General features: G+C 38.1%; 2 protein-coding genes across 3 annotated transcripts; one reads left to right on the top strand and one right to left on the bottom strand.

Annotated features, from left to right (window-relative positions):
• The first annotated feature begins 210 nt into the window (after nucleotides 1-210).
• Nucleotides 211-21,895, top strand: sacs2 (sacsin molecular chaperone 2). The gene is made up of 8 exons (XM_030124271.1): nucleotides 211-243; nucleotides 5,358-5,403; nucleotides 5,908-5,995; nucleotides 6,322-6,433; nucleotides 7,371-7,517; nucleotides 7,618-9,049; nucleotides 10,204-10,292; nucleotides 10,405-21,895. Exons 2-8 carry the CDS (start codon nucleotides 5,375-5,377, stop codon nucleotides 21,405-21,407), a joined length of 12,900 nt encoding a protein of 4,299 aa, XP_029980131.1. The 5' UTR covers nucleotides 211-243; nucleotides 5,358-5,374; the 3' UTR covers nucleotides 21,408-21,895.
• Nucleotides 21,896-22,165: 270 nt separating this feature from the next.
• On the bottom strand, nucleotides 22,166-26,848 carry LOC115411969 (disco-interacting protein 2 homolog A-like). 2 transcript variants are annotated; one of them, XM_030124275.1, is made up of 4 exons: nucleotides 26,686-26,848; nucleotides 24,212-24,335; nucleotides 23,755-24,044; nucleotides 22,417-22,429 (listed from the first exon to the last, which is right to left on the bottom strand). In XM_030124275.1, exons 2-3 carry the CDS (start codon nucleotides 24,274-24,276, stop codon nucleotides 23,792-23,794), a joined length of 318 nt encoding a protein of 105 aa, XP_029980135.1. In that variant the 5' UTR covers nucleotides 24,277-24,335; nucleotides 26,686-26,848; the 3' UTR covers nucleotides 22,417-22,429; nucleotides 23,755-23,791. The 2 variants fall into 2 exon arrangements, with proteins under 2 accessions (XP_029980134.1, XP_029980135.1); XM_030124274.1 differs by having other exon boundaries at nucleotides 22,166-24,044.
• Between the last annotated feature and the right edge of the window lie 598 nt (nucleotides 26,849-27,446).

The following is a 27,446-nucleotide window of genomic DNA, read 5'->3' on the forward strand; positions in this document are numbered from 1 at the left end:
ATAATGATGCAATCCACAGGGATGCCTTTATTCTCCAGTTTATGTAAATGAACAGAACATAAGTTTCGATTCGCAGATTCGTCACATGAAACCCTCTGTGTTTAGCGGTTGTAAAAATTAAGTTTCGTTTATAGTTAAAATTAAACCGAAGCAGCCCGGACCTGCAGTCTATATAAACCCCTGAGGAGGATCTGGTAGTTTTATTTTAACACAACCCTCGCGTCTTTCAGGACCATGACTGAGGTACTATTTCATGTCATTCATTATACTAGTTCTATTTCTTAATGCAGATGAATTATGTTTTAGAGATTTAGAAACTCAGTTAAAAGAATTTTAAGTAGTTTAAAAAAAAAAACAAAAACAAAACTGAAATGGGTCTGAGTTAGAAGTATTTGTACGGATTTATGCGTATTATATGTTCTACTCATATGTTTTTGTTTTTTTCTTAATCCTTATTTCTGCACTTTCTGTTTTTATGTTTCATTCATTTTCCAAAGTGTGGCCAGTTTCTAAATTAAGATAAAAAAAAAATAAAAATCACTATGACTGAAATAACTGAAAATGTATGTGAGATAGGACTTGAAATATTAGAATTAATGATTGTTAAGAAAAAAGTTACTTTATTAGCAATAAATGATGGTTTTAAAGCAGAATGCCAACACAAAGACATGAAATTCTGCATAAACATGTATTTATTCAATAGATCTATAGTCCTGCCCTGTACTCTTAAGTTATCTCATTATTTATTCAATGTTTGTTTGTTTGTTTTTTTCAACTATATTTGAGTGATGGACTCTATCTCTGAGCACTTTTGCTATAGATTTAATATTTTTTAGTGAGGTAAGAAAAGGAGATGCCGTTTCAAAAGGTTTTACAGGAACACTGATCTTTTTCATTGAAAAATATTATAATATTACATATGTAGTATTTGTGGGTTGTTTTTTTTTTGTTTGTTTGTTTTTTTTTACATGCTATGGGAGGATATTCCAGTTTTTTACATATTTCTTCATGTTTTTACAGCAGTTTATAGTGTTCTGTAGTCATCTCATTATTGATTCAATGTTTTTTCAACTATATTCATTTAATTTATGAGTTTTGTGTGAGTGATGGACTTTATCTCTGTGCACCTTAGCTGAAAAGGTTATATTTTTCAATGAGGTAATGCAGCTTAAAAAGGTTTTTAGAAGACTGATGATCTTTTTCACTGAAAAAAATATCAGAATGTTACTCATTATGTAGAATTTTGCCTTTATTAAACATGAGAGGAAAGGATATTCATTTTTTTCTATGTACTTCCTCATGCCTTTTGTGCATGTTTAATAGTCCTGTCCTGTCCTTTAGTCATCTCTACATTTATTCAGTGGTTTTTGAACTATTTATTTTATTTCTCTTTTTTTTCCTGTGTCTCTTCGTCTGCTCACCTTAACCATAGAAACTGTTGTACATTGTATATTTTTCATCGAGGCAAGGGGAATAGATGCATTTATTATTATTATTATTATTATTATTTTATTATTATTATTATTATTATTATTATTATTATTATTATTATTATTATTATTGTTGTTGTTGTTGTTGTTGTTTTAAGTTCACTGTTGGCCATTAACATTTTTAACCTGTGAAGTCCCAGTGCTACTTTTGTGGACCTTCCCAAATAAATTTTTCTCCAGATTTAATCTTTCTTAAGAGATTTATCACCATTTATTGTAATATCATCTTCTGTATTTTGTGGTTTTTCAGTGAAAATCATGTATTTTCTTATATCTAATTTACTGACCATGTAGATGTTACTAAAAGCTCAGATTAAATTTTAGGGTCATAATATCAAAAACTGAGAAAACTGAAGAAAAAATTACTTTTTCAGCAAAGATATCATTACCTGAACATAAATCCAGTGTGTCCATCCACTGTCATTGATCCAATTCCATGGGTTTTACTGGTGAATCAATGTTGTAGAAGATGACTGTGTTTCCATGGTAACTGCGGAGCCTCTGAACATCCAAATGGGTCATATCTGATGACCATGAAAAGATGACAAACTGCATTTTACACCAATTATTTACATGTATTGACAGTATTAGTGGTTCAGAAGTTGTTAAATAGTTTAGATCAGCAGATGCTGTTGGTGGCTGTTTGGATCCTTACAGGTTAAAAGAAAAAAATATTTTGAAAATATTTGTGGTTGTTTCATAACATGCAAGGAGAGGATATTCAGGTTTTGCTGTGTGGCTTGTCATACTTCCTACTGTGTGTTTTTGTCCTGGTTTGTGCACTTGCTGTTTTGCTGTGTCATTCCGTCCCATACCGATGTTGAACAGGTCTGAGACTGGTTTCTACAAGAAAAACAATGACTGGCATTGAAACTTCTGTATAATATTGCAGTAATACTGACTGATTCATGACAGTAGTTTCTTTGACAGTGTCAAGACTCATCAAGTTTTGAAAATGTACTGGAGACAGGATGTGAAATATTGAAAATAATCCAGGTTAAGAGAAAAGTTACAGGAAAGGGTGTATAGGATGTTAAATTTGCATAATTACAGCTGAAACTAAATAAAGTAAAACAAAGTTTATTAGCTTTGTGTTGTTTAGCTGTCTATTTTATTTTATTTCTTATTTTATTCTATTTCAAGCAAGATGTTCTAACATGATCGACACTAAATGAAAAATATGAGTACATTTATTCATTTCATTTCACAATTAATCACTTGAACAAACAAAATGAGACAAATATTTCCTTATGCACAATATCCAATAATCAATGAACTGAAATAAAAGTGAACTATTTAGTTCATACACCCTGTGGTGTCACATCAAAACAGCCCTAACAATGATGGTACCATTAAAATGTACTTATTCAATAAAATCACTTTTTGATCATGATCATGCAACAGCAGCTCTTAATTTATTTTTTGAGGCAACTAATAGATGCTAGTCCGAGTAAAATATGGTGTTTCAGGTTCACATGGGAGCTTTCTTTAAAGCAGTTTTAATGTGTATTTTTTAATATCTGTGGTTGTGTGTGCATGCATGCATGCACGTGCGTGTGAGTGAGTGTGAGGGTCTCTTTCTGTGCTCACATGTGTTGCAGATTTTATCATTTCCAATGATTCAATTTTTCCAAGCCTATTGACTGTTATTACATAGAATTTTGGGTTGTTTTTCACATGCCAGGAAAAGATACTCAGTGGATTTTTATGTATTTCTTCATACTTGTGCAAACCTGTGGTGCAAGCATTAAGAAATATATAAAATAAGAGGAAAAACAGGGTTTGAAGAATTTAGAGAGCACATTTGTTTAGCAGTAGATGTAGACATGTTGACCAGCCAGTAACATGGATTTTTCACTCATTAACCCTTTCATGCATAGTGATCACTACAACAGACAGCTGTTCAAAGGTGTTCTCGTGTATATTCATGAATTTTGTTATTTTAGTTCCATATCAGCTAACACAGTGGACGCTTATGCATCATCCCATACACTGCAGTTCATACCATTACTGTAACTTTGCTGTTCTAGATAAACCTGATCTGCACTAACATGTTTGAACATAAAAAAAAAAAATTCCTAATTGTTTTTTTTTTTTTTTTGCATATTATCTCCATGAAGTGAGTAATAACTAGTATTAGAGTATATTAAAATGTGAGAAAACATCAGATTAGCAGCTTTAAAAATGTTTTCATTTCATAGTTCTCACACATTATATCAGTAAATGCATGTTTTTTTGCTTCTAAAATCAAACACATGATGTCCAGCTGAGTGGACATTTTTGTAACTCCATGAAAAATAGGTTCATAAAAAAATTCAATCGCATTGATTTTTTGTTTTCGTTGTTTTTTTCATGCCTAAAGAGGTATAAAAACACTCAGGAAAAAAAAAAATCTTGATTATCGTTCTCATAATTCATGCATGAAAGGGTTAATTAAAAATAGCCTGCACTCAAAAGTAATAATGTATGATTATGTCATGTTATAGTGGGACAGATAATAGTGGTAGAGTTGCTCAGTCAGTTTTTGTTTTGTTTTTTGTAATTTTTTTAATGAACATGTATATATATATAAATTATAATATCTCAGCATTTATTCAATGTTTTTTTTTTCAACTATATTAAATTTCTGTGTTTTATCTGACTGTGGGACTCTTTCCCTGTGCACCTTGGCTGAAAATGTTATATTTTTCAATGAGGAGAGGAGATGCAGCTTTAAAAGGTTTTACAAAGCTGTTGATCTTTTTCACTGAAAAAAATATCAGAATGTTAATCACTATGTAGAATTTTGGATTCTTTTTTTTTAACATGAGAGGAAAGGATATTCAGTGTTTCTTATGTACTTCCTCATGCCTTTTCTGCATCTGTAACAGTCCTGTCCTGTGCTCTTTAGTCATCTCTACATTTGTTCAGTGATTTTTCCAACTATATTTATTTTCATTTCTCTGTTTTTTTCCTGTGTCCCTTAATCTGCTCACCTTAACCATATAAACAGTGGTCGATTTTATATTTTTCATCGAGGCGAGGGGAGTAGATGCATTTTTTTGTTTTTTAAGTTTTCTGTAGGCCATTGACATTTGTAACATGTAAAGACCCAGTGGTACTTTTGTGGATTTTCCCAAATGATTTTTCTCTAGATTTAACCTTTCTGAAGTGATTTATCACCATTTCTAATAATATAATCTTCTGTATTTTGTGGTTTTTCAGGGAAAATTTTTCAGTGTAAAATATGGTGTTTCAGATTCACATGGGAGCTTTCTTTAAAGCTGTTTTAATGTGTATTTTTTAATATCTGTGTTTTGTGTGCGTGCGTGCATGTGTGTGAGGGTCTCTTTCTGTGCTCACATGTGTTGCAGATTTTATCATTTCCAATGATCCAATCTTTCCAAGCCTATTGACTTATTATATAGAATTTTGGGTTGTTTTTAACATGCCAGGAAGAGATACTCAGTGGATTTTTATGTATTTCTTCATACTTGTGCAAACCTGTGGTGCAAGTATTAAGAAATATATGAAAACAGAGAAAAACAAGGTTAAAAGAATTAGAGAGCACATTTGTTTAGCAGTAGATGTAGACATATTGACCAGTCAATAACATGGATTTTTCACTCATACATTACAATAAAAATAATAATAATAAAGAATAATAATAAAAACACTAATGTATGATTATGTCATGTTATAGTGGAGACAGATAATAGTGGTAGAGTTGCTCAGTAATTTTTTTTTTTTTTTTTTTTTTTTAATTGTAGTTGCATGACGGTATTTTTTTAATAAACATATGTTAAGCTTCATTATTGCCATCTACTTTACTGTTTTGACTGAAACATTGGCTTCATCACAGAATTGCTGTTCACTCTGTTTTTACAGCATCCAGCACAGGAAGGATGAGTTCGACGTCAAGGAAGAAAGCTCGGTGAGTCACATTTGGGCACATTTTGATTCCCCTATAATTTTGTGAAATAATGAGTAAATATTTGGATATTGTCGCTGATATTGATTCCTTTACAAACTTAGAAACTGTATTATCATTACCCCAGGATTTTCCATGAAAGCAGCAGTAAATTAGGCTTAATGAATCCTGAATAAATATGACAAAATATATAAGAAATATAATAAAATAATATATAGTGATAGTTTATCACTGTTCAGTCAATCAATTAAATTTTATTTATATAGCGTCACATCATAAAAGTTACCTCATGACACTTTATATTTAGAGCTGGTCTAAACACGACTCTTAACTGTTGTATTTATTTGTCTTATGTATATTTATACGTCTTCATTAACATCATGTCCAAATAAGTTTTGTGAAGCAGGCTACTGACATGACACACACACCACTTATATATAGTGAAGTTGATTCTGAAAAAAATTCTAGCACAATTAGACCTTACATTTTTATTTTTGCACTTTGTAGGACTTCGTTTGGGGCGACTGCTCCACCCTTCATTGACTACCTAAAAGATATCCTACGTCGATATCCAGATGGAGGACAAATTCTGAAGGTAGGTAAAACATTAATGTCTCATTGCAGACACTTAAGATTAGACTGAATGAATAAGAAGTCTGACTAATAAATAAAAGCTAAACCATTATCAGCTGGTGCTACAAGTGTTAGCTTTGGTCTGATAATGGTCTCTATCTATCTATCTATCTATCTATCTATCTATCTATCTATCTATCTATCTATCTATCTATCTATCTATCCATCCATCCATCCATCCATCCATCCATCCATCCATCCATCCATCCATCCATCCATCCATCCATCCATCCATCCATCCATCCATCCTCATCTCATCTCATCTCATCTCATCTCATCTGTCAACAGGAGCTGATTCAAAATGCAGATGATGCCCAGGCTACAAAAGTGGTTTTCATTCACGATGAGAGAAACTATGGCACAGACAACCTTTGGGCTGAAGATCTGGCGAAATACCAAGGTATGTCACTAAAAACAACAACAACTCAACACTATCTATTCATAGAATGTATTACTCACTGAATAAAGTATAAACCTCATTGTTTACACACAGCTGTATTATCGCATCAAAGTTTCTCCTGAAAACACAAAATCAGTCAAAATTACACTCTTTCTTATAATCTTCAGGTCCTGCATCATCTGATAGTTTATTATTCTGTTTTTAGACAGAAAACAGCCAAAGTAAAACCACAACTTACCTTCATTTTCTGTGCAGTTTGTATTGTCAGTAGCTGCACTAAAGATTGGTTTGGAATCGTCCAAACAAGGTCAAAACTGTCACTGTTTAGTCTGAACCATGGATCAGCAAACAGCCTCATTTGCAAACATAATAACATTACATAATAATTTTACACCTTCATAAACCTCATAATCAAACTCCCCTGTGTAGAGGAAACTGTCATTTCATCATCACACTCTATTCTTTTCATTTAGAGCTGTGTCCAGTGGTGAAAACAACAACAGTGATTCTAATTATATCACTTTCATTGACTCTAAAAGTTGTTTCTTAGCGGTTCTCATCCCATTTGGTAACTTTCTGATGCTTTGGTCAAAGGCCCCATGGTGTTAGTTTTTCCTCACCATGGGAGACCAGCAGAGTGACTCATAGCTCCCTCTGGTGGTCAGATAAATCCCTCAACCCATCAGTCTGAATCTATTTGGTGCATATTTGTATAATCCAGAATTGGCATCTTTGGTGTAACTGCAAAGCTCTTTATTCTAAACACTCTAATAATAATTTCTGGTCTTTTTTTTTATATTTGATGTTAGATGTACTCGCAAGACACATGTGGCTCAAATTTTATATTACATGTCAAAATAATTACCTATAGACAGACAGAATGAATTAAATATAGCATTAGCTTAACACAATACTTCTACTACTACTACTACAAAAGGTCCAGCCCTCTACGCCTACAACAATGCAGCATTCAGAGATGATGACTGGGAGGGAATTCAGATGGCAGGGAGGAGCGTCAAACGCAATGACCCAAACAAAGTTGGGAGGTTTGGCATTGGCTTCAACTCTGTCTACCACATAACAGGTGAAATTATATGCATTTCCCCAATTATCTCCATTGTGTTATGTTTATAGGGTACAAAACCTGCAGTTCAATAATCAAGCCATATCGATTTTATTCACAGATGTACCGAGCATATTCAGTTCAGGACACCTCGGCATCATGGACCCCCAAGAAAAAATATTTGGGGAAAGAAATGGAGGTTTCCTCTGGTCCTTAGATGATACAGAAGACAGAGAAACTCTGATGAACATGCACAATCAGTTCCAACCATTTAGAGATATCGTCTCACTTGTAAGCAAACAAGAATGGTCAAAAGTTATTGAGCATGACAAGCACTTTGATGGAACAATTTTTAGATTCCCTTTGCGCAGTGAGGCATCAGAGATTTCAGATAATCTGTATGACTCCAACAAGGTTGTTGAGCTTTTTGATAGCTTCATAGCAGATGCAGACCTGAGCCTCCTGTTCCTGAAGAATGTGACAGCTGTATCGTTGATGCACATCAGTGCTGATGGCTCTGTGAACACCAGACTTGCAGTGAAATCCTCAGTCTCAGAAAATGTCATTTTGGAGTCAAAAGCTGAGTCATTGGTCAAGGGCATGACAAGGTTCAAATCAATAACCCTCAACTCGAAAGACTACAAAGAAATAAAGTGGCTTGTGACGACATGTACCATGAAACAAGGCAAGGTAGAAAAACTTGACTCACTCGCAGAGAAGTTAAGTTTTATTTCTCAAGTTGACTTGGCTTTTCCTATCAATGAGAAGACAGACTGTAGTAAGAGTAGACTGAGCTGCTTCCTCCCCCTCCCAAACAACGAATCCAACAGGACAGGGCTTCCAGTTCATGTCAATGCATACTTCGGCCTCACAGACAACAGAAGACACATCAAGTGGCAAGAAGAAGACCAGAAACATGACGAACATGCTGTGTGGAATGAGCTGCTGATGAAGGAAGTGCTACCGCAGGCATACCTCACAATCATTCAAGACGCTATCAAACTTGCAGAAGATTCGGTTCTTCCCGTTTCTTCTGTGTACGATCTGTGGCCAGATGTAGCCCAGTTACAGCACAAAGAGAAATGGTATGATATCTCCCTAGATGTTCTTCATCACTTATTCAGCCAGAATATTCCCATCCTCTCTTTGGCCAAAGATGAAAGACGGTTTATCACCCCATCAGAAGCTGTGTTTCCATGTAACGGTCCAACTGGTCTTGACGTACTGGCTGCCATTAAGAGGACTCTGGTTTCCCGTGGGGAAAACCTTGTCACTTTACCAGACAGAGTTGCACAAGCCATAAAAAAGGCTTATCCCCACCTCGACAGCCTGAGACACGTGACCCCAGCTTTTATAAGGGACCTTCTTCGCAAGACTGGTGTGCAAACCATCTCTAAAGGAGACAAACTCTGTCTTCTGGAGTATACCTTGAGTGATAGAAAATACAGTGAACTCCAGGGTCTTCAGCTGCTTCCACTATGTGATGGGTCATTCAGGTCTTTCACAAAGAAAGAGGAGGACACTGCATTAATTGACAGCAATGAATTTCCAAGGTAGGTTGCAATTTTTAGATATTTTTTTAGATCATTTTGGTCTCACATCCAATATATGAAAAATATTTTTTTATTATTGTTTGGTCTTCTGTTGACTTTTCAGCACTTTTACAAGTCACAAAATGCAAAGTGAATACTGATGGTAATCACTTGTTTTTAAACCAGAACATCTGACATTATATCCTCAGAAAATACTATCTATGTTAGGGAATCTTGATCGGATGATGACTGTAAATATGTGGACAGTTAAGTACATAGAAAAAAGCGACCCATAGTAGTTTCATCTGAAACTCTGATTAAATCAACCTCAAATTACCAGTTTTCAGAAATGATAATCTCTGTTTTATCATATTTTCAGAAAACAATGCAATTATTCTGAGTAAACACTATACATAATTTTAGCTTTATATCTCTAAGTTTTTCAAACACTGAGGCTTTGAAAATAGGCATGATGCTGACTAAAAATGAGTATTTCAAAAGAGCTTTTGATCTATTCATGACAGATACATGGCATTTTCAGAGTTTGTTATGAGGTGCAAGATTTCTTTAACTTCTGCTAAAGAAGGTCCACAGTTGTATATTTGCTAAATTATAGCTTGCTGAAAACTAAAAAAAAAAAAAAAAAGTTTGTCTATCAGAGTGCTACTACTATGGTGACTAAGTATTTTAATAAGAGAAATATACTTTTCTGATTAATGACACAATGAAAATGAAAATCCACTCTATTTCAAGTGCATATTGCTCATGGATAATAAGGTCTACTAAAAAAACAATTATATCACTGGAATATCTGCACAAATATGCAGTCATACCTATAATGATAATTTGTTCTTAACCACAACATTTGACATTCTATTCTCAGAAAAATCATTATCTTCATTTAATAACAGCAGTATGGATGAATATTAAAGTACTTAGAACCTAACTATTCATGCTGGTTGAGACAATCATTCATTGAACACCATGATTATTTATTTTATCCACTTGGGGGAGCAGCACACCCTCTAAAACAGAAAACAAATCACCTTGTGAATTAGTTGTGTTATCATGTCAATAACTGCATCCAGAACAGAGGTTAGAGTTACAGGTACAATTGTTAAGAAACTGTATGCAAGTATTCATATTCACATTAAACAAACTTCTTGTTTGTGCAGGGTCCTGCTGCCATGCTGCAAACACCTCTTCATACCAGAAGATCTGAGTTCAACATGCATTACCCACCTGAAACAACTGGCCACAAAAAGTAAGAGTTTCATTTCAAATTAAACAGTGATTTCAAACATAATTGCACCTCTTTTGTGCATGTTTTCCGGGACCACTTATACTGTACTTATGAGTTACAAACTGTTTTTCAGATGTATTCAAAGTCATCAACATTGACGCATACCAGGTGGCCGAATACACCAGGAGCCATATGCCCAAGGACTGGTTGAAAACAGGGAAGGGGCTCGTAAATTGGGAGGGAGGCAGCAGCCAACATCCACCTTTAGCCTGGCTCCAAGAATTCTGGACATTTCTCAACACTCATTTCAAAGAGTTAAGTTCTTTTACTGGAATGCCATTAATACCAGTTACTTCACTGACTCCCAGTCAGCCTGTATCACTAGCAAGACTGCAAAAGAACACAACCCTGATTTTTGAGAGAAGTAAACTGATGAGCTTACCACAACAAATAGCTCAGCTGGTGAAAAAAGTTGGTGGCACAGTGGTGAAAGAAAATGACTGGCTCAAGCATCAAGATCTGGACTCTTATGTCCTGAGCCCATCTCCACGGAGTGTCATGAAAGTGATAATGAATTTAGATCTGCAGCAAGTCATCAGAGAGCTCATGAATGCTTCACAAAGTTCAGTAGAAGAACTGAAAGGTTATCTTTCTAGTCTGGATGCTCTCTCAAGCAGTGAGAAGGATTTGCTCTCAGAGTTACCTTTGTTCCAAACCATGAAAGGATTACGCACTTCAGCTCAATCAAAACAGGCAGTGCTTTTAAATTCTGGTCTAACGATACCAACAGAGCTACCTATGCCTGATTCAGTAGTAAAGTGTGCCACTGAGGCTGATCGCAGACTTCTACAGCTGCTCACAATTCATCTCTTGGACACAGCCAGTGCAGCCATTCTCCTCATCGACTCCATTGAGGATAGAGCTTGCAGTAAAAAAGACACTGAGAACACCATGGCCTGGATTTTAGACCATGGTAATGTCCTTTTCTCCCAAAATCAGACCTTGAAGCATCGATGTAAAAACTTGAAATTCATTGAAGTGAATGGTGTGCTAAAAAAGACTTCAAGCTTTTTTGATCCAAGAGTTGAATCTTTCAAAGTGATCTTTGAATCAGATTTTTTCCCCTCACCTTTGTACACTAAGACATCACAGATGCTAGCAAGCCTGTTGGATATGGGTTTGATGAATAAAGAAGTGCAGGCATCACCTGATCACTTGCTGCGAGCTGCCACACTGATTGAAAAGCTCCATGTTACATCTCAGAAGGAAGCTCACGAAACAGCTGATGTCCTACTGAAAATGTTGGATGCTCATGATTTACTGAAAAAGTTTTCCAAAGAACAGCTTGAATGTCTTAAAAGGCTTAAATGGATGCCATGCACTGAAGCAGGTAAGGCCAAAACACAGTGCAATGACAAATCTCTGAAAAGCTCCTTCTTCTGCCCTGATGAAATCAGACATTCTATGTATGAGGACATTGTTGGACTTGTGATGCCTCTGGAGGGGAAGCTAAGTGACCGATTATGCAGCACACTTGGTCTCAAACGCATACCACCAGCTGAAAAAGTGGTGGAGAATTTGTCAGCCTTAATATCAAAAGCACAGAAAATGACAAATCCTGACACAAATGTGGATTTCAAAAGGATGCTACGAAGCATTTACGAGCACATGCAAAATCACATCTCTGAATTTGCAACATTGATGAACAAGGACACAAAGTGGCTGTGGAACCATGACAAGTTTGTTTCTCCTCAGGATCTGGTTCTAGAGCATCCACATAATCTAGATCTGAGCTCATACATCGGGAAAGTTCCAAATGAATTTCTACCTTACAAGAAGCTACTCTTGGAATTTGGCCTCAAAACATCACTTACAGATGAAGAAATTATTGCCATTCTTCACTCTATCAAGCAAACCATTGAGGGAAGGGAACAGCCAGTTGCAACTTCCTCTGAGGTTAGAGCATCGATTGAGATTCTGAACTGGTTATGGAAAGAGAAGAAGAGGGTACAGGATGACATCCCTGTACCTGTCACTGTGCAGGGTGGACATTGTACCCTTAAACCACGGTCCATGACAGTCTTCTGTGATGTGAGCAGAAATGGTCTGCAAGAACTCAAATACAGCCAGGAGGAAATTTATGTTGTACACGAGGAAATACTTAGAGCCACAGCTGAATGGCTAAACATCCAGTTCCTCAGTACTTACATTCTTGACCCAGAGTTAGTGGGAATAGAACAGTGCGGACAGTCTGAACCAATAACAACACGAATTAAAAACATTCTAAAGGAGTATGATGAGGAAAGTGACATCTTTAAAGAGATCATCCAAAATGCAGAGGATGCTGGGGCAGAGGCCTGTAAATTCTTAGTGGATTTCAGAATGCACAAAGACTCCCCTGAAAGTCTGATCGATCCTGACATGAGTCTTTGTCAGGGACCTTGTATTTGGGCTTTTAATGACAAGCAATTCACTGCTGATGACTGGGACAATATTGTAAGAGTGGGAGCTGCTTCAAAAGAGAACAAGGTTGAGAAAATTGGAAAGTTTGGACTTGGATTCAACACAGTCTATCATGTGACAGACATCCCCTCCATTCTGAGTGGTAGAAGTCTTCTAATACTTGATCCAAATGTAACTCACCTTACAAAGCATATCAAACACAAAACAAATCCTGGAATCAAGCTGGACCTCTCGCAACAGCGCCTTTTTAGTTGTTTTCCAGGTCAGTTTGGACCATATGAACGCATTTTTGGCTGCAGCTTCACCAGAAAAAGCCCTCCTGCACACTATCCAGGCACTTTGATCAAACTACCCTTCCGAACTCATGAAGAGGCTCTCAAGTCAGAAATAAGCACAAAAGTGTACTACAACCAAGATGTCGTCACTTTTCAGCAGCACTTCTCGAACAATTCCCAGTCTCACTTGCTTTTTCTGAAGAAAATCAATACAGTGTCTCTACAAAATATCTCAAACAATGCTTCAACCCCACCAAGAGATGATGAAATACAAACTGTCTTCACAGTTTCCAAAACCACCGTGAGTACAATGAAGATTCCAGAGGAAAGCTGTGTGTCAAAACAGCGTCAAGCTGAGCAATCACTCATGGAACTTGATAGAAAATGCAAAGATGTAATCGACTGTACTGATGTCAGCATCGTTGAAATAACACGTGAGCAATCAGGTGAAACTCAAGTCCAGTACTGGCTCTTGTACAACTGCTTTGGGACAAATGAGTCTTTAAAAATGGCCATCAACAAAAACAAGAAAGTTAAATTCTCATTGCCCATTGGAGGGATAGCTGTGCCTCTACAAAACAATCCAGAAACGGGGAAATTTGAAGCATCCCAGACAAAAGTTGTTGGGCAGGCATTTTGCTTTCTCCCTCTGTCCATTCACACAGGCCTACCAGTCAATATAAATGGAACATTTGCTGTGACAAGCAACCGCAAAGGCCTTTGGGAAAGTGGAGTTAAACATGAGTGGAACAAAGCTCTGCTTCAGGATCCTGTAGTGACAGCCTATGTAACTGCACTGTCTATGTTGAAGAACATGTCTGAGAACGAGCAGCTGGAAAATTACTGTTACTACACATTTTGGCCTGACAGGGAGAAAGTAAGTGAAACTTTCAAGCCTTTGGTGGATGCCTTTTACTCCACTATTGCCCAACACTCCATTGCTTCACAACTCTTTAGCAATGGCAAAAAATGGTGCTCAATGAAAAATGCCATATTTTTGGATGAGAGCATTGAAGAGGATAAGAACATTAGCACACTTGCAATGCAGGTGTGTGAAAAATACATGAAGAACAACAACCTTATCATTCCTCTTCCAATGTGGGTGAGAAATAGCTTCAAACAGGCTGGTCTAGGAAATGTTTTACAAGACAGAACATGGAACTGGGAAACATTTTACAGAGAAGCAGTATTTGTTAACCTGGCAAACATGGATCCTAAGTGGAGAGATACCCTTATACTGCATGCTATTGACCTTAATTTGAAGGCTATTGACAGTCTTTTGGTCCACTATCCTTGCATTCCTACAACAAGTGGCCAGCTCCAACATATCAATAAACTCATTAATCCATCAGGGAAGGTGGCATGTCTCTTTGAACAGGAAGAGGGACGCTTGCTTAGAGGAACCATAAGTGACTTCTGCTCCCCAAAAAGGATTCAGCGCTTGATGGAGCTTGGAATGGCAACTGATGAGCTTTCATTGGAAGACATCGCAGTGAAAGCAGAAACAATCACCAAAACCTGGATCACTGACAAAACGAAAGCATATGGGCGCTTAAAATGCCTTCTTCAACTAATGAAGTGTCATATGCATGATGAAGACTCTCCTTCCTGGGCAACGCTGAGGATGACTGAATTCCTCCCAGCATTCTCCCCTGGTGATGCAAAAATGGAAGGAGATGTGACCCTTAAAAGGCCCACTGAGGTTTTTAGTGACAAGTGCGCCCTCCTTGTTAGCATGACACATTCTGTTCTGGATCACTCCAATCTAAAAATACATAATACTGATCCAATTCTTCAGGTGTTGGGGGTTCATAACAGTCCATCCTCTGAGGTGGTGATTCAGCAGCTGAAAGAAGCACACAAGCAATCTCAAAGCATAGACAAATCAGTGCTTCACAAAATAGCCTTTGAATGCTACAAGTTTCTGGATCAATGCCTCTGTGATTCAGAGAATGCCACTTCAATCTCACAGAGTGCAAACTCATTCCCCTTTGTTCTTGTCGGTGATACTTTTGTGAATTTGGACCGTGTAGCTGAAAAAGAGCAATTTGAAGCAAAGCCCTATCTGCATGTTCTTCCACCAGCTTTCAGCAATTTCAGGACACTGTGGGAAAATGTTGGTGTGGAGAAAAAATTTACACTCAACCAATGCTTGACTGTTCTCCATGAACTCCACACTAAACACAGAAAAAAGCCCTTACCAAAGAATGATCTAGAAGTCTGCCTTACAATTTTAAACAGAGGAATTTATGAGGCCAATGAGAAAACTCCAGGCAACTGTCCTGTACCCAATGAACATGGTGTGTTACAACCTGCAAGGGAGCTGTTCTTTAATGACAGCCAGTGGATGCCAGTCACTTCAGGAGTCATGTTGTGCCACAAAAAAATTCCACGTATTATGGCTCTCCACTTTGGCATCAAAACCACTAGACATCATACTTTACAAAACCATGTAGTTGAGAACATTTCACCATTTGCCTTTCAGTTTCAACAGCAGGAACAACTAACTGTTAGAATTAAGAACATAATTTCAGCCTATCCAGCAAAAAAGGATATTCTCAAAGAGCTCATCCAAAATGCTGATGATGCTGAAGCTACTGAAATTCACTTTGTTTGGGACAAACGCCATCATAGCACAAAAAAAACATTTGGGAACAAGTGGAAGCCTCTGCAGGGTCCAGCACTATGTGTTTTTAACAACAAAGTGTTCTCTAAGGCTGACTTGACTGGCATTCAGCAACTGGGAGAAGGAGGAAAGCACAATTCTCCAGGAAAGACTGGAAAATATGGACTTGGATTCAACTCAGTTTATCATCTAACTGACTGCCCTTCAATTCTCACTGGAGATGAGTTACTTTGCATTTCTGATCCCAATCAAAATTACATTGAAAGTTCTTCAGAGATATCACCGGCTGGCATTGGTTATAAACTGGCTGATATTTTCAAGAAGATGTACATAGATGTCTACAACTCCTTTCTTCCAGATGAATTTCCTCTTAAAAAGGGCACCATGTTCAGGTTACCTTTAAGAGTGGATACCTTGGCAGACAGTTCCAAAATATCTCAGCATGCTGTCACTGACCATGACATGGAAGAACTTTGTTCTGCCCTATCAGAAGATCCTGAAGGATTAATCCTGTTTCTGAAAAACATTTGTAAAATAACAGTGCATGAAATCAATGAATCAGGGAAGCTCCAAACCATCTTTGCAGTTGAAAAAAGTCTTCCAAACTCAAGCAGAGAAAAAAAAGATACTTTTGTGAAGCTTCTACAGCAAGCAATGCAGTCAGAGAAACCAGCAGCTCCACACAAGGCTATTTATGGAACAGTAATTTCAACATCAAATAAAAGGGAAAGCAAATGGATAATTGCTGAACAGTTTGGCTCATTCAAAAATAGTGATGAACAAAAAATGAAATCAATGGCCAAACTCCCTCATGCTGCTGTAGCAGCAAGGGTAGGCTTAAAGTCCTCAGCTCTAGAGCCACACAGCGTTAAGGGATTTATTGGAGAAGCCTTTTGTTCCCTCCCTTTGCCAGGGAAAACTGGACTGCCGGTGCATGTCAATGGAAACTTTGAGGTAGATTCCTCCAGAAGAAACCTGTGGAAAGAAGATGGCCAAAGTTTGAAATCCAACTGGAATGAATTGTTGAAGCAAAATGTCATAGGTCCACTGTATGCAGACCTCCTTCATTACATCAGCCGCAACATTTCAGTTAAGAAAGTGTCATCTGCACAACTTGAGTCATGCCTCTACCATCCTTACTTGTGCTTCTTTCCCACTGTGTCCAAAGATGTTGGTCAGGACTGGCATGAAATGACACATGAAGTATACAGATCCTTCAAAGAAAGAGACCTTAAAGTGATCCCAGTGTTGAAGAGTTCAACACGTATAATTGCAGACCGGCATGTGAAAGAATACTCCTTTAACTGGTGCAACATCACAGAAACAGAATCTACTGAAACACCCCATCTGACAGACTCAGGATTTAATCCGATCACTTCCATTTTGGAGGATATTGGAATGAAATTGGTTCCATTTTCACATAAAATGCAACAAATTTGGAGGAGTTTCAGATCTGCTGGCATTGAAGTGAAGGATGTCAATCCGTCAACAGTGCAAACTTTCCTGAGAAATAAACCTCTCAATGATCCAACAAAAACAGACAAACAGTTACCATTGCCCGTAGCAGATACTCTGATCAGAGACCAGGAAAGATGTTCACTTCTCTTGACATTCTGCTTAAAAGACCAATTCCCAGAAAACATCAAGGGAAAAGCCGCCAAGCCTGATTCCACTTTACTTGATGGGCTTCCACTTCTTCTCACAAGAGATAAAGTTTTGAGAGTTTTTAACTCCAAATCTCCCAAGCTGATATCAAGATATGACAGCCTCTTTATTGGCTATGAGGACCAATTTGCAGATTACCAGACAAACAGAGATCACATTATGGTTCTACAAACCTTAAGCCTTGTGAACAAGTTGACAGTTCCTTGTGCAGCAAAGTACTTCAGGCCATTAATTCAACGCTTCCTTCAGAAATGTGAAATTGTTCCAGAAAATGGTCACCGTGCCCCAAGTAAGGAAATGTCAGACTGGTTGAAATCCCTTTGGAAGTTCTTAACAAGTGAACTCCAACCAGCAACATCTGGCAATGATGAAGGCACTTTGACATTAAGTGGTGTAAAGGAACTTTACAGTGACTGCTGCATTTTACCTGTTGTGTGTCCAAGGCTAAACAACAAGGAGTTCCTGTTAAGAATGAAAGACATGCCAAGTGTGATTCATTTTGCCTCAGAAAAGGACCTTTCAAGCATCCTCTTTAAACTTGGTTTGATGAAGCTTAACACTGTATTCTTCAATGACATAGACAGGCAGCTACATTCCCTCCTGCACTCTGAGCTTATGGATGTAAATGACAAAAGTTCTGTGTTGGACCAACTCTACAACATCGAGAGATCAGAGTTCTCCCAACTTTCCAGTGGTGAAATGAATGAGCTTCAGAGCTTCTTGAATTCTGGAGTTTCCAAGTCCAAAGACATCCCAGATTATCAGAAGAAGTTTAAGTCTTTGCCATTATTTGAAACAATAAATGGTGAACGGGTGAGGATCGATAGACCTACAGAGGTATTTATACTTGACATGAGTACAGATACAATGAAAAGATATCCTGATTTGTTCACATTGCCTGGCAGCAACATTTTCCTCAAAGGCAACCTCGAGAACCACAATCTTTCACAAACACTGAAAATCCAAATCTTGTCTGAGCTGGAGTACTTTGTCAAGTTCATTTTGCCCATTGTCCACAAACTGACAGACAGACAGATGTTCCACTGTCTGAAGTTGTTAGTTTCATTAAAACATCATTACAAATACAGTGATTTTAAGGACAAAATCATCACCTCACTTAAGACAGTCAAACTGATTCGCAGTTCTCTTAGCAAAATGGAAATGGCATCATATTACTTTGACGACAGCATTGAACTATACAAGAAGATGTTGCCAGAGGACAGATTTGTACCTGAGAAATTTTGGACTGAGTTGTGTGAAGGAAATACACAAACAATGATACAATCAAAACATTTACTCAGAGAACTTGGCATGAGGCACACTGTGTCAACAGATGACATAATAAAATTTGCTCACCAGATAGAATCAGAAACAAAAGGAAACAGTCCTCTTGATGAGCTGAAGAAGAAGTCGTCATTGCTTTTCAGAGAAGCATTGATATTTGTCAATGACCAACACAATGACAAAAATGGAGGGGGAAGGTTGCTGGAAAGCCTCGCTGATATTGAGTTCATTTTCCCTGTGAAAATTAAAAAAGAACTGTGTGACTATCACCAACCATTTGCAGCTGGAAGAACTGCTGTTAAAATCAGAGGATCTTTGATTGACAGTGAGCAGAAACACCAGGAACTGATATGGTCGTCAATGCCAATTATACATTTGCCTTGTTATAAGTCATCAAAAATTCTGAAGATACTAAAAGATGCAGGAGCTCTTGAACAACCACCTTCACAGTGTGTTACCACAAACATGAGCAACATCTGCCAGTCGCCATGTAGAAATGAGAAGTTGATTGAGACTCGTGCTGATGTATTTCGAAATTCTTATGCATACTTACAAGCAAACGAGTTTAAAAGCCAACAACTGGCTGGCCTTCCTGTTGTGTTGGTGGAAAAGGACAAAGAACTTGTAAGAAGTGACAATGTATCATTTTCACTACAAGATGATCTTGAGTTCAGACCATATTTGTACAAAATTCCTCCAAAGCTTGTCATCTATGAAGATTTTTTCAAGAAAATTGGTGTAACACAGAAACCCACAGCATCACAGTACTGTAATGTTTTGGCAGCAGTACACAAAGATTCCCGTGATAAACAGGAACTAAACCCGAACCAAGAGAAAACTGTGAAACGTGCTGTTGAGCAACTATTTAAGCTTCTCAAAATTGAGGGAAACCAATCCCTTAATGCTGTCAAAACATTGTATCTTCCTGCAGTAGATGGTAAGCTAATTGAATCATGTGAGCTCTACTACAACAACACAGCATATGAAGCAAGGCGATTGGAAAAAGCCTTGAGGAAAAAGTTCCTGTTGCTTCAGAACCTCAGTGAATGTCATCTTGGGAAAGACATTTTTGAGCATCATCGGCTGCTGCAACTGCTGCCTCAAAAGTTTCGGCCTAAAATGTTGTCAGAGTTCACTGAAGAGAGACTAGTTGAGTCACACATGGAGCTCTGTGAAGAGAACTGCGAATTCAGTGGATGGTTTGACAAACATCTTTCTTCATCACACCTTAGACATGGAGTAATCTGTCTCATCAGAGCGCAGTCTGATGGAAAAATAACACAAGAAGATGCCACTGATTTGTGGGATAAGACCTTCGGCAGTATCCAGATTACTTGCTGTGAAAGCCTGAAAACAGAGCTTTGGCTGGACAATCAACCACTAAAGAATACTGCCAGAGAAACCGAGGTTTTTGTCAAACAAGGGAAAGAAGCTTGTATCTTTTACTTAAAACACAATGATGTCAGTGTTCCTAAGGTGATGAATGAAGTCTGTGGGACACTGGCAGAAGAAATCAATGCTCTGTTGGGAAACCAATTCCCATCAGACTATGTCATGGCCCTTGGGCAACTTCTGATGTGTGACAATTTGAAAGATGTACAGAAGATACTTGCCAAGAAGCAGATCCGTGACAGTGTTGAAACTGAAAGCTTCCTTCGCAAACCACCAGCTCCTGGGACAGAAATCCCAGAGGAATGGCATGACTCCTTAGACATGGATATGCTTAACAACTTTGAGGAGGGGGAGTACGTGGGTTACTACACAAGTGACAAGTATATTTATGCAATCATTGTTGAAGAACTGCCTGGACTCTCTGGACCATACTCATGGAAATACAAAATAGATATTGGAAAGGATGAGCCAATTGAGGTCGGACGTCTTGACTTATATCAGTTTAAATGTGAAAAGAAGCCAACACCTGAGAAGTGGACTGAATCTTCTTGCATGATGCTGGTGCCACTTTATGGAGCAGAGCCACATTCCTCCCAACAATCATCTACAAGATCATCATCGTCATCGTCATCTTCAAGATCCACACCAGCAACACTCGATGAAGCAAAAAGGGAAATTGACAAATGCTTGGCAGATATTTGGACTCTTCCTAAGGAGGATAGGAATAAAGCCATCAAGCGACTGTACCTTAGATGGCACCCTGACAAAAACCCTGGATGCGAACAGCTTGCCACTGAAGCTTTCAAATACTTGCAGAACAGAATTGATGAGCTCACGACAGGTAAATCCAAAGCCAAATCTTCAGGCTCATCATATGGACGTACATCAGATGCATGGGATGATTTTAAAGACTTCTTCCATCAATGGAACGAGGAGGCCAGACATCACAGACACGGTCGAGAGAGATTTTTCAGAAGAAACCGTTCCTACAACTTTTGGACTCATTATGAAAATGTCCCGAGGCCTAACAAAGAGGAAGCCCAGCGCTGGTTTAAACAGGCCCGTTGCGACCTTAACGCCGCTCAAAAAGACACAGGGGGAGGAAGCACAGAGTGGTGTCTGTTCAAAGTCCATCAAGCAGTTGAAAAGTCTCTAATAGCAGCAGGTTATAAAAAACATGGGAAGTGCCCAATCGGCACCTCAATTTCAGACATGGCTACACAAGTTTCCTTCTACAGCGATCATCTGAGAACCTTGCCTCAAATTGTGAGGGATCTGAAAACGCTGGGCGTAGATCCTAAAAAGACTCAATATCCAAACTGTCATCCGACTCCACGCATTCCAAATGAAATGTTCAAATCAGAGGATGAAAAACAAGCACTGGACAAGGCCTCTGAGCTTCTCAATAAAGTAGAAGCATATGTGAATTAGGGGTCGAGATAAATGACGTGCCATGTTGACAGTCAACTTTGTTTCTACCTGTAAAACTGGTATCACCATGAAAACAGTGACATTATGTACATTTATAATAATCAGAGTAGTCACTATGAAGCCGAAGTTTTTCTGATATTATAAGTGGTATCTGTATTAATACCAACAATCAATATTTCTTTGCAATGTTTTAAATACTGTTAGATCTAATGTAATCTCTGTAGAACCATCATTTATGTTAACTTCATGTTATCTGAATGTCAAAAAAAGTTCACCAGTAATTCCTTTTTGTCAGCTGTTTTTTTCTATGTAAGAATGAAAATAACCAAATATGGGACCTAAAAGCAGCTCCTGCTTTATGTTATGAGTAAATTGTTTGCAATGGCAGAAACCGAAGTTTTGAAATATTATTTGCACTGTCCATTTAATGACTTAAAGCACTGTATGTTAATATATTGTTAAAGAGAATAAAACTGGTTTGCAGCCCATCACTCGTTTGTGCAGTTTCTGAACTTTTGTTTGATAAATGCATGACTGTGATAGCATCTTCAGACTGAGCAGAAGGAAGTTAAACGGAATAAACAGTGTGTGGGTGTGCAGAGCCTTTAAAATAGCTCTCGACAACCTTTTTGATAACAAACTGCATTTCCACGTAAATAAATATTCATGTGATTAGAGTGAAGAAGAGGGAAAATGTTGAAATAATGCTACAGCACATAAACTGCAGTTCACTTGCTAGTGAAGACATCACTGTCAAGTTAAAAGCACTTTTTTTTTATTAATTAAGAAATCATGTTATGAAAATAATGACAACTAACCATATATCAGACAAATCTATCTTTCCATATGTTAACGACAAAAGTTTTCTCTGGAGGATGCGACACCTCAGGAGTCCTTACAGCAGAACTGTCCTCTCCTTGTGCTCGGAGTGTGCTTCGTCTCATCCTCGAAGTTTTCCCATTTCCTCTGTTCATTCGTAATATAAAAATGTTTACATGGCTTTTCGCACCTCTTCCCGATCTCTCCAAACATGAGAATCCATTTCAGGTTTTTGTTTGGTGTGGGGGGGTGGGGGGCAGTTCACATATTGACCAGATTCAGTCCTGTTTGTTACTTTTCCTGCCGTCTCCATCTATTAATAATTTACACAAATCCTGTACATACTTACAGCAGGCTTCACTGCCTGTTGGTGACATGAATATTAAAAACAAAACATAGTGAAACAGTGACGTGAATCTTTACAAAGTTAAAAGTCTTAAAATGGGAGATTAAGGGCATCACTTGTGTCATACAGATCATACACCACACAATAGTCTCAAACAACCGTTCAGCATTTTAGTCTCATAATCTGGCTACGACATTCTCTTTTAAACCCAGTCCTGATAACATTTCATCCCCTCCTACAGCCTAAACAACTGACGAGAGACACAGTACATTAATAAAAAAAAATGTATGGAGAAAGTATGTGATTATAATGTCAGATGCTAGGAAAAAACTATTCATCTTCGCAAAAAGATGAAAGACTTTGGGTGCAATAAGAGCGGGCCTTGTAGCGTTCTGCATATATCCTTTCTATCAAACTATAGTAACAAAATTAAGAAAAACATGAGAACTGTGATAGGAACAGGTGCAAAATACTTAAGGCGTAATCCTCATCATTTGGCAAGTTGCTGCTAAAAAGCAACTGTCATATTCCTTGTAATCGTAGGACTTTAAATGATCTGTACGTACTGTTTGCACTCATTCACACTCATTAACAAGAATTATATTATACATATGAGACAAAAAAGAACAAACAAGTCGAACCGCGACATCGTTTATCAGGGTTTTGTTACTGACGTTACTGCCGGAACGAACCTCCTGTGTGCTTATTCATTAATGAAATGATCTGAACTGAACAAAACCAGAGGGGAGGAGTTTCACCTTAGGGCGCAGATACTCGGAAATGCTGTGAATGGCACAAGACGCTCTGTAGACGTGGGGCATTTTAGAGGTTGTCTGAGCCAGGATTTAGGTGCTGGAGTCAGTCCTGTTCTATGGCACAAGTGTATGGCAAACACAACAAACATTCATTATTTCATAGATTTACAAACGAAATTATATTAATGGCACAGTGTAGTTTTATACTTAGTTTAACCACCTGCTGCACTGCTCTCAGGGGAGTCATAATGTCCTGCCTCGATAACACCCGAACCTTATTTGCTGACACAAGAAATCACAGGGAGAAACAGACAGGAGGTTTGGTCATTCCTATTTCTTTCTGTAAACTTTTCTCCATCTTGCTGTGAGAAAAAAAAAGAGGCGGCTCCTCCTTTGAACAGAAGCTGAATATACACCATCCAGCTACCTCCCGTTGTGCGATAACCCCAGTGGCCTGCACGATTTCACATGTTGTACGCCACGTATATGGGGTCCAGCTGGTCGGCGAGGAATCCATCTCTCAGGTGCATGCGCTGCTTCTCCCCTCTGGAGTTGATGGGGATGACGCCGGGGTCGACGACCACCACCACGCCTACGATGAGGTAGTGCTCCTCCAGGACGACGTTGGTGACCAGGGCCACCAAGTCCAGAGCCTCCTGCTCGGACCCCTCCAGTTCCACCACCACCACCAGCAGATTGGTCCACGTGAACACCGCGCTGGGGGGGGAATAAAGGTAGGTGGAGCAAACGAGAAGCAGCAGATGAAACAAAGTAAATGAAGAAGAGCTAAAGATTGAACGATTAATATTCATGACAACTATTACTCGACCACTTCTAAAAGATGAATGAGATTTAAGGCTTAACAGTCTGAATTTATTCCTCACCATTCAGCTATGCTCTTGTGAGAACGGATAACGGAGGTCTCGATGTCAATGGGGTGATACCTCATCCCCCTAAGCTCCAGAGTTTCATCCAGTGATCCCACCACGTAGAGGGCATCATGACGCTCTGAGGCGGACACACAACACATGTACATTTGTCAGTTTGGGTCATCAGCATGTATTAATAACGCTAAGATTAGAACATTGGAGATGTGGAAAAAAAGCTGCAGAAGATGTTAAGAAAACTGTTGTCATGACTTTTGAGATTCTCATCTATGGTAACTTTATATGTCCAGTTTGTAATCCTGATGAGGACTCCCATAAGGAGGGGAATAAGGGTGGGGGGGCAGAGGGGTGTCTTCTGTGTGTAATGTAGGTGTAATGTACACGTTTTGTTGTGTAATGTTGAATTTGTTTATTCTTGCAAACAGAAAATTAAAATCAAAAACAGCTGATTACGAAAAAAATAAATTTGTCAGTTAAAGGGAGGGAATTGAAAACGCAGCAGTGGAACAAGTCTTCAGGGTCAAATATAGCAACGGGAAAATACCTGTACATGTAAAAGTTCTGCATTAAGTATGAAGAATTGAAGTACAAATAGTGAAGACAGATGTTAGTGTTACTTATACACCATTACATATGATATTTTTGCACATTTTACTGCTGCATTCATGTGTGTGTCAGATTTTACTATTATAGATGTAGATGTTTTAGCTCATTTGAACTACTGTCTATACCCTTAATTTAATCTGTCAACACATTATTTAGGATTGTCATATGTTTGTAGCATCACTGTCCTATAGGAACAAAGTACATCTCTAAAAACTCAATTTCTCACAAGTTCAGAAAAACAGACTTGTTTTGAGCTCTGTGATGATCCATTTTCCACCTGATCCAAACAGGTTTTTAAAGTGTTTAATGGGCTCTATGCACAGCCCCACTACTTCCTGAACTTCAGGTGGGTCCTTTATTTCCTGTCTTTCATTATTGGACACACTGATTAATCCAGGTGTGTCTGCTACTTCTTGTTGTGACTACTGATTAATTAGGCACACCTGGATTAATCAGCGTGTCCAATAATGAAAGACAGGAAATAAAGGACCCACCTGAAGTTCAGGAAGTAGTGAGGCTGTGCAAAGAGTCCATTTGGCTTAACGGAGTTCTATGTAGCATTAAGATTCCAAATTCTCAACAACAGGGGGAAATCATGTACTAGAACACACTTAGGACTACAAAAACTACCAACAAATCATCACTGTGTATCCACAGACTGTATCAGTCACTGAATATTGAGAGAGTCTACAAGAAGAGATGCAAGTGCCGGGCACGTAGCATCCTCAGAGACTCTTCTCACCCAGCCAACAGACTCTTCCAGCTCCTCCCCTCCAGGAGGCGATTCAGGAGTCTGCAGACCAAAACAAGCAGACACGGGAACAGCTTCTTCCCCACAGCTGTCACCCTACTGAACTCTGCCAGTAGATGACCCCACACCCTCCTCCTACCTGTGTTGACTCTCGGTGCACTGATAACTGCACATCTGGTTCCATAGCTGTACACATTCATCAATATTCTCTACTGTTAGATCTATATCACACAGCCAATATTGCATGTGTGTGTATATATGTATATGCTTACATCCACACTTGAGTTTTTGTGTGCATGCATAGGTGTATATATGTATGTATGTATATGTGTATATTCTGTAATATCTACTTAACTCTTACTCTTTGTATATCCACAGACTTCTGTATAGCAAGTTAGTTATTTCTGCATATAGCCTTATATATAGTATATTCACAAGATATTTGTATAGCAAATCAGTTACTTCTGTATAGCCTTAAGGATAATTATAACCACCCTTTATAGCCCTACCTGTACTTACTTCTCCCATAACAATTGTACATATACTGCACAGAACGATTTAACATCCTATTTATTCATCTGTACATTCAATTCTTAATATAACCATCTCATTTGCACTAGCTGTAAATAACTGCAATCATCTGTATATACAGTATTGCTTATCTGTACATACGGTATTTAACTGTATTATTCTGCACTTCTGCTATTTGCACTTCTGATTGGATGCTAACTGCATTTCGTTACCCTGTATTTATACTGAGCAATGACAATAAAGTTGAATCTAATCTAATCTAATCTAATAAAGTATAAAGCTCATTGTTTACACACATTTGTATTATGTATCATCAAGTTTTCTTCTTCTAACAAAAACTCAAAGCCAGTTCCTTTAGCAGTCAAAATAACAGTGTCTTATGGTCTTCATATCCTGCATGAGCTATAGATAGTTTACATTATAGCTGTGTTATTTTAGGTCTGTTTTTAGACTGAAAACAGTCACAATAAAACCACAAATTACCTCTGTTTTCTGTACGGATTATTTGGCAAACATAGCAAAGATGATAACATCACATAATAACTTTATAGCTTTATAAGCTTCGTCATACTGTCATTCTCACCTCCATTGGCATCCGTCAACTCCGTGTGCCTCAGGAAGCCCAAACGGTCTGAGTGTCACCGAAGCTGAGCTTGGTGTTGAAGTGGTCAGCATGTAGTGCCTCCTCCCCGTAAACAGTGTAGTATCCTGTTGCATTGTGGGGACTGCTCACCCAAATCTGTTAAATATGATGAAAATTAAACAGATGATCATAGGCAGTCTTCACTTCTCCTCCGTTGTATTTACGTATATATCGTTGGCTTCCTGATAAAACCTGCTATGTGACTTTTGGCAAATTGTACAGGAGAAACAAAAAACGGTTTATATAGCAGGAAACTGTGAAATATGACCAAAAAAAAAATCTGTTCCTTTAATGCTGGTACTTATGATGGAATGTAAACAACTTTCACAGGAGACTGAAATTTGAAGCTATAATAGGGGAGATAGCAGGTTTTTATACCCAACCAAAAATGTCACTTAGCAGGTTTTATCAGGAAGCCGACAATACATATATAATTCTACATCATAATCCACTACATATGAGCTAAATATAAACCCATACAACTACAATATACAATCTGCTTTAATTTAGAATGCTATACACTAAAAAACTGAGACAAAACTGAGGAATCTGGGTGTCATCTTTGACCAGGACATGTCTTTAGAATTCTACTCCAAACACCTAGTCAAAAACTGTTTCTTCCACCTACGCAACATCTCCAAACTCAGATCTATGGTGTCCACAAATGAGCTCGAGATGATCGTTCACGCTTTCGTATCTTC

Source organism: Sphaeramia orbicularis, chromosome 21 (genome assembly GCF_902148855.1).
Source record: "Sphaeramia orbicularis chromosome 21, fSphaOr1.1, whole genome shotgun sequence".
Taxonomy (NCBI): domain Eukaryota; kingdom Metazoa; phylum Chordata; class Actinopteri; order Kurtiformes; family Apogonidae; genus Sphaeramia; species Sphaeramia orbicularis.